This window comes from Leiobunum rupestre, chromosome 4 (assembly GCF_980474605.1).
Source record: "Leiobunum rupestre chromosome 4, qqLeiRupe1.1.hap1, whole genome shotgun sequence".
In the NCBI taxonomy this organism is placed as follows: Eukaryota; Metazoa; Arthropoda; class Arachnida; order Opiliones; family Sclerosomatidae; genus Leiobunum; species Leiobunum rupestre.
In genome coordinates, this window is record NC_143387.1 from 50,282,831 (window position 1) to 50,295,720 (window position 12,890).

The 12,890-nt window shown below is 37.0% G+C and overlaps 1 protein-coding gene across 7 annotated transcripts; it reads right to left on the bottom strand.

Moving 5' to 3' along the window:
- On the bottom strand, positions 1-9,033 carry LOC149948131 (troponin I-like). Of its 7 annotated transcripts, none has more exons than XM_090173007.1 (12): positions 8,924-9,033; positions 7,961-8,010; positions 7,034-7,067; positions 6,938-6,958; positions 6,803-6,859; positions 6,434-6,562; positions 5,208-5,331; positions 3,208-3,308; positions 2,795-2,838; positions 2,681-2,722; positions 2,476-2,583; positions 1-382 (listed from the first exon to the last, which is right to left on the bottom strand). In XM_090173007.1, exons 2-12 carry the CDS (start codon positions 7,972-7,974, stop codon positions 322-324), a joined length of 735 nt encoding a protein of 244 aa, XP_090029133.1. In that variant the 5' UTR covers positions 7,975-8,010; positions 8,924-9,033; the 3' UTR covers positions 1-321. The 7 variants fall into 7 exon arrangements, with proteins under 7 accessions (XP_090029133.1, XP_090029134.1, XP_090029136.1 ...); XM_090173008.1 differs by having other exon boundaries at positions 1-374; positions 2,468-2,583; XM_090173010.1 differs by lacking the exon at positions 3,208-3,308 and adding an exon at positions 3,981-4,081.
- Positions 9,034-12,890: the final 3,857 nt, after the last annotated feature.

The following is a 12,890-nucleotide window of genomic DNA, read 5'->3' on the forward strand; positions in this document are numbered from 1 at the left end:
TATGGATTAAATAAAGTTTTAATTTGACAATTTAGTACCGGCGAAAGAAAAGTGACAGAGCGTTGACAGATTTTGTGACCGAATAATTCGAGAAAACGAAAGAGATGGGAATAAAAAAAAAACATCTTCTTCGATAGTAAAAGTAGTTCTTCGAAGCCGGACGCTGAATTCCGGAGAATTCCACGAGCCAATTTTGTCGCCTCAACCGAAATAAAAATGAAATGTTCAAAACGCCACTGAGATTTGACTTGGCATTTGCGGGACCCAATCGCCGGCGTTCTGTCGGGCCCCAAGGTCGTTTCAAGGTGGCACCACATCCGTTTATTCGTCAGCCGCCTCTTTATCTTCCTTCTTGCTGCCCAGCGCCCATTCGGGTTTGACCTGCAACGCCGAACACGCAACACAAAACACGAATGATGGAATTGCGGAAATTAAAGGAAAATTTAATTCGGAATGGGGTCGAGTTTAAAGGTTAAAAAGGTCAAGGCAAGTTGTAAAACAGGAATCCCTCTTTATCGGGCGAATTATGAAAAAATATATTTACCTCGAAATTCTCACTAACACGCGAAATTTACCACAAGTTACGTTAAAATTTGATTTGAAACAATTAATTAAGCTCTAAGCGACACGTTAGTTAATAAACACTTAAAAGCCTAGGTTTTCTTCCACCATTCACCCTTTAAATTTACTTTCCTTCCAAACAAATACCCTGGTGGTAGGCTAACAGCGGAGCACGTTGGCCCACCACCAGGGTATTTGTTTGGAAGGAAAGTAAATTTAAAGGGTGAAAGGCGGAAGAAAACCTAGGCCTCTAACATAGACTATCAATTTTGATAAAAAATATATAGATAAATCTATCTACTAATAGAAGAAATCGTAGAGGAAACCGTAGAGGAATTCCGTCTCGATTTGGATGAAATAAAAAAATGACGAAAACTTTACCACCTAAAGCACAAAGAGGAAAGGGAAAAAGAAAAAAGGCATAGATACTTTAGAACAAAAATCTCACTTTCAAAAAAATATTCACAAAAAAACCTACTCTAAAAAAATCGCAAAAAAATCACTCTTCAAAAAAGTCTACTACATAAAAGAAGTATAAGCTTAAGGTATTAGGATAAGTCGGGAAAAATTAAATCACGCAAAAAAATGGCGCGATTTGGATCGAGTCTAGGGGGCCCAAAATGGTGGAAAACTATTTGGTAGCAGATTCGGGGGTTTCGATCTGCACGGTAAAATGGTCTCAACAGCTGCAGTCTCAAAATATCGGCAATTTTTATTATCGCAGAATTAGAGAGACTACATCAGGAAAGTTTAAACGAGAGTACGGATATTGAATATAAATAAAAAAAAATCCGTGGTGGTTTTTTTGTTTTTGCTAGGAGGAAAACTCCTAACAGATGACCCAACGAGTTTAAAGTAGAGTCTAGAAATGTCTCTACTTGGTGGCCCATTCTGGAGCAGCTTTTTTGGTCTGTTAAAAGAATCGAAGCCTAAGATTAGAGATTGACACAGAATACAAATATAGATCAATAGAGAAATAAAAAGAAACAAAAAAATAAAGTGAAACAAAATAATAAAGCCGTTGTTTCGATTTCGTATCAGCCACTTAAGCCATTCGTTAGTCGACACCCAAACTATAAGGCCATATTTCTAATCTAACAACAGTGACATCTCTCGGCCAACGCAAAGACGAACTGACTACAACTAGGAGACTTTGGGGAAAATAGTTCACAAAGAGAATGGTTTGAAATCACAAGGACAACCTATAAGTCCGTTTCGAAAAAGCCCTGGAAGCCAGATGTTGTAGTAAGTCAAGAACGAACTACTCAATCCAAAAGCAACAGGATCGCGGGCATAATAGTCCGTTTTAGCAACTCGTGAAAATCCACGCTAATATCTACGCCAAAGTAACTTATTTTTCAAGTGTCTGATATCAGCGATCTAGTCATTTAAAATTAAATACCAGACAATCCTCTGAAAAAACAGTTTGGTGGACTCACAACGAAAAAAAACATTTAATTAAACTAAAATATAAATAATATTTTCTTTAGGCGTTCGTAAACTTTCGCGAGTTGCTACGACTATCTATTACCAGCTGACAAAAACGATGGCAAAATATGACTATGACACGTGTTACGTAAAGAAATGGTTAATACCCTCCCTCAGCAACTAGGTAGAAGTCCCACCCTCGAGACGGAAATGACCAATGGAAACATGCCACGTCACAAGCAGCCCCAGTCGACTTTGCGTCACGAGTAAGTTAGGCGAGTAAGCGTTCGGAGACACCTACCAAGGGTACGGATTTACCCTTCAGAGTAGATACGATGGGCGTTTTTTTGCTCGAGAATGATTTTGGGGGTATCGTTTTACATTCGGGCTTGATCAGCGAAGTCTAGCGCCACTATTACTGTATGTATATCTCAAGATGCATTTTTAAGTCACGATGCTTTACTGAAGTCGTGACTAGAAACACTTACGTCTTTCTCCACCTCGTCAAGCTGGAACTTGTTGCTCTTAACTTGCTTGAGGGCGCAACGGAAGTTGACGTCGGCGTTCTTGGCGACGGCGGCCAATCGCTCGAATCTACGAGGTTAAGAAGGTCACGGGCCATGGTCAATAAACGCCTCCGTCGGGTAAGCGGTTAGGAAGGCTTTAAGAGCCTATGATGGTTGTAACTTACTTTCCTTCGTATTTCGAGACTTTCTTCAGCGCAGGCTTGATGCTATTGAGACAAAGCGAGATAACAGTTGGTTAATGAGAAACAAAGCTCATCGAGGATATGTTCGAAACTTACAATTTTCCTCTCAAGTCGTTAACTTGGATTGATAATTCGTTGATCTAGGACAAGGGTGGAATAAAAATCGTTAATTCGTTACTTTAAAAGAGGCTTCTGTGAACGTTTGGGAACGTTATTTTAACAGAAATGAAAGCGATTTTCCTAAATTTATTTTACAGTGGTACAGCCAGCCGGCTGGAGGGTATCACGCCGATACTTTCGGGTACAGTGATCTCAAAAAGTAATATTTCCCAAACGTTCATTTGTACAGAATGCGCGATGAAAAGAACGGCGTACCACACTGCGTTAGTTAGCCAGGAATGGTTAAGAAACAAGCATTTTGCGGACGATAGAGGACATTTTCCTACCACAAGGGACGATTTAACGCGAGGAGAGAGATAATATATAGAAATGGGAGTTGCTGTTTTTACCTGGTAATCTTTTTGCCTAACTTGGAACTCGAGATCGTACTTGTTAAACTCAATGGCCTTTATTCTGTCGTGGTATTCTTTGCAAATGGCTTGTAAAACAGCTAAAGGTAGTACGATAATAGGCGGTACCAAAAACGGGGGCGTCACGACCAAAGGGGGCGTTAACAAATGGTTTTTGATAGAGAAACGTGGTTTTTCGAGAAAAAGAAGAATGGTTTTTAACAAAAATAGAAAGTTTGGTGTTTGATAGAGAGTAGGGGAAGTTTGGTGTTTGATAGAGAGTAGGGGAAGTCGAAGAGAATAAGGTTGCGGTAAACATTAGGGTTTAGGGCAAGAACAAAAGAAAACAAAAAAGCAGATATTAAATGCAAAAAATCGCAGTGTTGCCGGCTTAAAAATAACAAGCCGTAGTTGTTAAAATAACGTAATTGTATTAGTAGTAGTAGCGATAATAAAATGATTATAAAAATAGCTACGTTTTGATTTTAACAAATCCCACGCAAAATAGTTCCGTAGGATAAACTGTTTTGTTTTTTGGAATTTGTGTGGTCAGTATTAGGACTACAATATTTGCGTGGCATTCATTTGATCGCCAAAAAAAAAGCAAAGCGCCAATTAAAAATATGAAAAGAGCACACCGCACCTTATTGCTTTCGAAAGGACGCGAAAACGCGTCACACCATCGCCGGAAATAAAATATTAGCTCAAGGTTTGCGTAAAAGCCGTTAGGTTAGTACATGGAGAAATAGTATTTTTAATGGGAGGAATACTACCACGAAATCTTTCTGCCGGACGCTGTACTCCAAGTCGTACTTAGCGTCTTCCAACGACTTGATGCGCTTATGGTATTCTTTAAGGATGGTCTGTAGTTTGGCTGCGTTGGTGGATTACACCGTAAATACACATGTTGGGGTTAGCGGTAATAGTTAGTGTAGGGAGCTTCTACGCATTGTAACCCGGCTACCTGAATTATTGACTTTAAAAGTCCCTAGATGACTTAGGCCTAAAGCCGCATTTTCACGCTCGCTAGTAGCGGGTAAAAATACTTAAAATACGCTTCAGCTACTAGTAAAAGTAAATGAACCGAAGTCATCAGACTGCTATTTCCCCCATGTTGGAGGCGTTTTCCTTATGAAGTTACATTTTGAATTCGAATTTGAAATTTTGCGCGCTCCGCGGCCGAAATAAAAACGATTTTGTTTTTATGAAACCATTTTTTATACATAGAAATAGCTATACCCACAATTCCCAAGCGGGAATGGAAATTTGCTTTTATTTGACTCGATTTTCACATCATTTCCATCAGTTTTTTGGGGAGGTAGGCCAACCATATGGAGGCCCCCCACCACAATTTTTTCAAATCCGTCCGTTTAAATTTTTTTAAGCAAGTGGTGCAATTTTTGGGTAAAATGGATACGCGACGAAAAAATTAGAACTAAAAAATAAACTACTGTCAAAGAAAAGTTACTCGTACCTTTTGAAGGAATAAAAACAGCAGTGTCGTTAAGCGAATCACTCGCATTGAATATTGGAAAATTAATAAATAAATTATTTATCAATCAAATTACAGAATTTACTGATATTAAATAATTTGGAGGCCCATATATTAAATTTTGGAGGCCCCTTAAGACGGCTTTTGGAGGCCCCTACCAAAATTTCAAGTAGGCCCAGACCTACCCCGGCCTGTTACTGGCGCCGCTACTGATTTCCATACGGAAAACGCCCTCCGATTCTGAGCGTTACTTCGTTAACTTCGGTTCATTTTCTTCTTTTACTAGCTATCGTAAAATTTTAAAGCTAAGTCGCGGACTATTTAAAATTTAACGGGTTGGGTATTAGCCTATCTGATTATTTATTTATCTTTTAAATATAGCAATTAATTATCTTTGGCGATTTTTTTTTCAAACAGACTGATCGCTCTCAACGGATGAAAACTCAATGAGTCCCTCCCCTGCTGGTAAAGCGCGCGAAACGGGCGAAGAAATGGTACGTCACGTTACCTTCATTGGCGCCATCGATGGATTTCGGGCTGCCAGTCCTCTCGGAAATGATCTTTTTCCTCTCCTCGGCTTTCCTCTCCTGTTCTCGTTTCAACTCTTCAGCGGCTTTCTTACGCAACAAGGTCTAGACCGAGAGTGGAAAAGCGTTCAGATACAACACCTCGAAATTATCAACAACTTAACCCGTTAGTAATAGCGTTTTCCATTAGATTGTTCGAGATTCACTCTGAATCTGTCATAGATCTCGCCTCAATCGACTAGAGTAAAACTGCAAATGGAACATTCCATGAACATATTCCCACGCTTTGTTGTTTTTCGTCCCCTAGTAATTTGAATTTTCGCGTCTTGATCTGCCATTTTGGCAAAAAATCTAAAAGGAACACGCGAAAATTTGCTTCGATCTCATCTCGATCCGTTGATCTGTCGAAATTGGCAGATCGGTTTTGGGCGATCTCGGAGCAAACGAGAGTGGGAAATGGAACACGCGAAACTTGATCGGAGCAGTTCCGAGCACGCTAATGGAACATAAAATGTTGATCAGAGCGATCTAGAGTGCTCGAGAGCAGTCAAATGGAAAACGCTATAAATCACCGTCCAAAATAACGGGATTTGTCATTGCTATATCGGGTTTGAATTAAAGGGGAACGGTCAAGCTTTAACCAGTTAGATAGCCCTACAGCCCGTTAAAAACTAAAATTTACGGCGAAAACCGCATCAAAAAATATTAAGCGGTTGTTTTTTTAATAAAATAAAGAAATATCGGGAAATCGAAAAGCGCGCGTCCGCTGCGACACCTGGTGAGAAATCGGTGGGACACTCCTTGCTTGATTAAAATTGAAAAACAATAAAAAAGAGCGCGCTGCTGAAGACGCGAAATATATATATTTTTTTTTAATTTGCACGCGCGGCGCGTTCCAATTATACGAGACCTAAGCCTATATTGCGCGATTTCAATTAGGATAGTTCGCAAATCGCTTACTAAGGTCGTGCTGGCGCTGGTGATACACCTTAAGATGGCGGCGAAAATTCAAACCCAAATACTTGGCGTTATTTTGCGTTTCAACTTTTCGCGCCAAAAACTATTTCTTCGAGACCAAATAAGGTACGTATAAGTATATTGAACGTCTTGTTGATCTTTTGATACGCAAATAAGGCGATGTTTGGAAAAGCTTGGCCGTTCCCTTTTAAGTTGTCGAGTTTCGTAATATTGGAGAGCGGAGACTTACCCTGAGTTTCTTCTTACGCTCGGGGGTCATGAAACCCTTCTTGCCCTTCTTAGCCTTGGCCGCCTCCTCGAGACGTTTTCGGACCTCGGCCTTCTTGCGGTCCTTCTCCTCCTTCTTCCTCTTCTCTTCCTGGACAGGGGTCAAGTCGGGGGCAAAGGTCAAGGTACAGAAGGGGAAAGGAGTGCTACTTTAGATCTCATTCTTTTTGTACCAGGCTCCTCTACGCTTCTATTCTTCACGGTAACACCATCGCTTTTTTCGGCAATAACCGATATACCCCCTCCCCCTTCCCGCTCGGCCATTTTAAAATGGACCATCAAAAATGTTAAGGGGCCAAAAGAGTTTTACAAGACGCGACCCTCTAAATACCTCCTGCAAATGTCTTCGGGCCTCTTCGGCCTCCCGTCGGCGACGTTCGGCTTCCGACTAAGGAATTTGAGAAATTAAACGTCGTTTTAGATATTGGTCAAAATTATACCCCTTGACCTGCTAAAGGTGAAATACCTGCTTGTGCAATTTCTTAGTCTAAATAAGAAAGAAAATATTAAGGCGTTATTTAATATATTTTTTTAAAAGAAAAACGCTAAAAGTACAAAGTACCTGCTCCTCATCAGATTCCTCGGCCTCAGATCCGCTAAAATCGCAAGTTTTAGTTAGTAATTTAACACAGATGGCGTTACTTTAAATGCCGCCATTTTGAATTAAAATTTGTAATACATTTTTAATATTAGTTATATTACTAACGACAATAAATCTAAATTTCCGTTGGCGCATGTCTACCTCATATAAGTCGAATTAAAACTTTCAAAATGGCGTATTTAATAAAGATTTAAAAAATAGAAATATTTAAAATTTTGATGAAAATAAATCGAAAAAAAGTGCTGAAAGCTTGGATAGATTTTTTTAGCGTAAGACAGAGCCGTAAGCTCACCTTATAAGAGAAGAGATTTACAGTTACACATTTCCATCAGATGGCGTTTGTTTCAGCGAAAAGCGTGTATTTTTGTCAACTAGCGAAGAGATTTCTCTGCGACGCAAAGCGAGTGCTTACATTGACAGCAAAATAAAGAGCAAATCATAAATAAAATTCCAGTAAAGTTATTTGGAGCGAAAAAAAGTAAATGAAATTAAAGAAATAAAAACCCCATAAAAGTCATTCTCAAATTGTTATACAAAAGAATAATAATAAAATATGTAAAAAAAGCGATGGTGTTTAAACCGGCGAAAGAAGCTTCGGAAGCGATTTTTAGGCGTTTTTTTGTCAAATGATTAGTAACTCACCTCGCTAATTCGTCATTAAAGCATTTGATTAAAATTAAGTAAGCGACGAAATTGTAAAAAAATAAAATAAATTACAATAATTTGGGAAATATTCAGGATTTTGGTGGGAAAAGGAAATGGAGAAATGAGAGAAACATCAAAAAATTGAAAGCAGTAAAACAATAAGCTTGAAATCTTTCTGACGTATTTTCTTAATTAAATTCAATTCAATTTAATTATTTGAAATATCTGAAAGGTTATCCTTACCTTACGTCCGCCATTCTGCGAGTTTTAAAAAGACTAAGGGAAGTTCAACCCTGAAAAAAAATAAAAAATAAATAATTTATTAATTACGTTAATTTTAATTTACGTTGAGATATACCTTAATTAAAGCTACCGTTAATTAAGGGATTAGGATTCGAACTGCGACCTTACGAAATAGTTGGGAACTTTAGAGGTCTGAGAACAGGGTAAAAATAGGCCAAGATGCCGAGCGAGAGCGATTCTAAAAATAAATTTGGCAGAGCATCTGAGGCGCGTGCCTCTCACCGCTATATATGGACTTTGCCGAAAGGAATTCTGGGCCCCTTCGCCTCTGCCTTCACCGTTTCTACAGCGGCGGATTGTTTTAAATATTTATAACGAATACCCAATGCTACTGAGTTCTCTTTAAATTAATTTAGCAAAAACTATGAATTCTTAAGTCACGCGAAAGTCGAAACTATGACCTTGTAGCTAAGAAAAGCAAATTAATTTTTTTTACCCGCGAACTGTTTAGTTTTTAGAATTATTAAAAATGTTAAATAATATTTCATAGAATATTATACCCTAAAGTACTGTTAATATTTAATATATCAAGAGAAAACTCTTAGATTTTGGTTGTTCCATATCGACTTGCATCTATATATTAACTTTTAATTGGTTAATGTTAAATCCATAATTTATATTTTAATAATAAATGCTACAAAAATTAGTAAAATGCAAAAGTTTAAATAAATAAATATTTAATTATTTTAGCTGAAAATTCCGCTAAGTGCAGTCGCAAAAAATCTAATAACCTTCTTAATAATTAAGATATTGTTAAATTAAAAAAAACGTTAAAATATAGTATAATAAGGGAAAAATTTAAACCTTAATAATGCGTAATATTTGCAAGGAATCAGAAAAGTAACCTTAAAAAGTGGATTAGGCGCAAATATCTTAGGCAATGAACAAAACGGGATCTCCTACCTTAAACTTCGGAGAGTAAAATTGAGAAGAAGCGAGCGTGTAGCCGACCCGCAGCGATGTGGGCCTTACGATCCGAAAGCGACACCCGCTACTTGAAACAATTCCCGCTAGGGGGAGACACCAACCAGAGAGAATTCAACTTTATTAACCGAAAAATACGCAACTTGACGCGAAAAGAAATAGAGCGAGTGCGTTCACTTAAGCGGAGTTGCGAGCATTCGATTGGTCCGCCCGACAAGCTCGTCTTTGCCCCACCAGAAATAGACCGTGGACATATATGGCGGATAGGGACTACTTGTAGAGACAACGAAGAGAGAGATTTTTGGATAGATGGGTAAACAGCTGCGCAGAAATTAACGTGTTTATCCAGCTCTCGAAGATTTCTCGCTACAGTCAGGTGATGCCAGACGATTTTAGTGTGGGTGTAAATTTAGGTGAAGAACTACTGAAACGTCACGCCAACTATTTTTGGGGTTTAAGAACCGTAAAATGTTTGACGAAAATTGGTAAACGGAGAAGTTTCCAACGGGGGTGTCATACTAGATTTTGACGTTATTAAATAGATTTTAGGTTTGGAAGATAAATTGTTAAAACGGCGGGAGGTTTTTTTTTTAAAGGAGTTAAAGTTGAGATAGTATTTTTGTTATTACTTGTTATTTTATATGATAATACCTAGATTTTTCAACTGAAAACCAATCAGATTAATCCAATTTTTAACAATCTGCAGTTAAATGGTTCACAATAATCTGAATGAAATCCAAAAAATAAAAATTATCAAGTTTTCTTTAACCTATAATTTATGAACTGATTTTTATCCTACATATCCAATCAGAAAGTAAACGTTACATTTACTTTACTTTATGCTTTTTAAAAAAAGTCTTTTCAGTCGGAAATAATAAAAATCCTTGGTAGAAATATTTTTATTAATTACTAATTATACAATATAATATGGTTTTAAAATCTGTAGCAGATTACTGTTTGATTAAATTAATTTTTAAATAAAAATTGATTAGTTAATATATTCAGATAAGTTGAAGGGTAGTGAACGATTTTCTCTGCTATGTTATCTGTATATTAATATTCCTTAACAGTTAGAAATTGGAACCCCTATATAAAAAAGCGTACTCTGATTTAGAACTATTACTAAAATAAAAAAACCAGCAACAACTTTGTCAAAATAACGTTTTGAAAAAGTTAATTCGAATCCAAATATAAATTAACGTTGATATTTTAAATTTAAAGGGAAACGGTCAAGCTTTAACCAATTAGATAGCCCTGTAGCCCATAAAAACTAAAATTTATGGCGAAAACCGCGTCAAAAAATATTGAATAGTTAATTTTTAATAAAATAAAGAAATCTGGTGAGAAGTCGGTGAGACCTTAAAACAACGTAAAAGCGCGCGCTGCTGAAGACGCCAAAAATTTGTTTCGCACGCGCGGCGCGTTCCAGTTATAAGAGACCTAAGCCTAAACTGCGCGATTTTAAAAGTTAGGATAGTTCGCAAATCGCTCATACGGGGTTAGGGGCGCTGGCGGCAGCCCCTAAGATGGCGGCGAAAATTCAAACCCAAACACCTGGCGTTATTTTTCGTTTCAACTTTTTGAGCCAAAAGCTATTTTTTCAAGACAAAAAAAGGTACGTGTTAGTATATTGAACATCTTGTTAATCTTTTGATACGGAAATAAGGCCATATTTGGAAAAGCTTGGCTGTTCCCCTTTGAGCGTCAGTATTTTTTAATATTAGAAGTAAATTTTTCTAAGGAAGTAATCCAATATTTAAGTCTTCTGAATACAGTGATATAATTTCAAAGTACCTTAATGTTGCAAGATAAAATAAAAGAAAGGTTTAATTTTAAAGTTAGGTGTGAGATCTCCTGTCGCAGCCAGAATATAGTGGAAGAAAAAGAAAACATTGATTTCGAGAGCTTAAACACCCAACTAGTAGTGGCATCTCGTTTTGCAAAAGCGCAACGTACCAATGTTCTTTTACATTATTTAACAATTAAATTAGAATGAAAAATAATACAATGATATGATATTTTAATTTAAAACATAATTTATATTTACGAAACGTATTTTCTAAAAAAGTAGCTATAGATGTCGCGGTTGTAGATTCTCTTCAGCGATCGATTCGAAATCTAATTTGTAATACAGGGCAAACAACGTCAGCTTAACTCGGTTTCACTCGTAACTAGGACTATTCAATTATTCATTTTCTTTATCTTTTCGAATTCTGGAATTAAATGTTTGCAGTTTCCACTTCGTGATAAAAGGGAATAATTCATATTTCAAATACTCGGAATACGTACAGAAGCCTACGGAAACCTGTAATATCTTGTCTAGCAAAATTTTAAGAATAATTAATTGAATGTGTTTATAACAAACAGTATTAATTTAATTAAACACTAGAATGAAGTTAATTACCGCTTTAGAAATTAAAATAAGAAATATATTATATTTTAATTTTAAATTATTGTAATTAATTATATTCGTTAAAGATTAATTATTGAAATATAATACTGATGACTATATTTAGTATCTACTTGAATGTGTATTGCTCAATTAAGTCGCCTCCAATTATCAATTTATCTCTTTGAAATTATTTATTATTATTATTATTATTGATTATGTCTATTTTTAGCCTACTGGCGTCTGTAGAAGTGTTCCAACAGCAAAGCACGGACGCGCTACTCGTAAGCCAGCCAGCCCAGGGGCAAGGATGCGAATCACGCAATGGCGTAGATACGAGAAAGGGAAGAAGCGCTGATACTATTGTCGGACCGGGAAAAACGATCCGTATCAATCGAAAAAGATAAAAATCATCTCTGCTAAAAATTGTCGTCAGATGGCGCCCAAAGAACGGAGAAGGGCCCCGAAGTCGGCGTCACGTCGAGTTACGATCTTAATTCGTCACGAAGATGCTCGTGCGGAGAACAAGGGGAGGGGAGGAGATGGATGAAACACAATGTTGCCACCCTTGCACCGGCTTAAAACGCTCTCAGCTCATCCGCTCCCGACTTCATCTCCGCATCTTGGCTAGCCGGACGAGTTCGCATCCCTAAAACTTACATATTGGCAAATGAAAATAGTTCGTATATTCTTGTATATTAATTAAACTTATTTAATAATTAAGCGTTAGATTACTTCTCTTAACTATATAAAGTCGTGGAATTAAACATCAAATTCTAATTGAAAAAATCGTTTATTTGAATTTAGTCCGAACATTAGGAATGGACGCAATAGAGAGAAAAAGCAATGTAAAAAGTCCTATTGATCATTTGAGCCGTGTTTCTCCCGAAGAGTCTGAGTGCTAGACAGAGAAAAAAACACACTGCGAGACACTGTTGGCGAGAAAGAATGGCCGAGTGCTTGTTAAGATAGCTACGAAACTTTTCGCTAGAGTTTAGAAGCTGCAAACGCAACTTGAGATCTTCCAAGCATGGCTGCAATCATTTTATGATTTCTCCTAGGGGCAGCTCACTCCAATGATTATTAGGACACCCTCGTATGATTAAATCATGTTTAGATTTAAATAAAATTAAATCTGTAGCTTAGGCTGAACAAAGATTAAAAATTATTAAATCATGATTACATTTTTAATTATGATTATTAGGACACCCTGTAAATTTTTTTAGCAACAGCGATAAAAACGTTTTTAAAATTATCGATATGAAATTAGAAAAAATATTCATCTTTCTAAAATGACGAATAGTTCGCGGAATAATAAATAATTTAATAATAATAATAATCAGCTAGGCTAATACCCTTGGCACCACCTTAGGCCTAAGCCATCAAGCGACTTTTCAAGCCATCAATTCAGGTGTCCAGGTTACAATGCGTATTCCATTATTATGGGAGTAATGTAAATAAATTGTCATGGGGTGTTTGATCGTGGTGTCATAGAAATACGTCGTAGCATAAGTGTTTAATACTGTTACATAAGTGTGACACTTCCTATTCTTCACA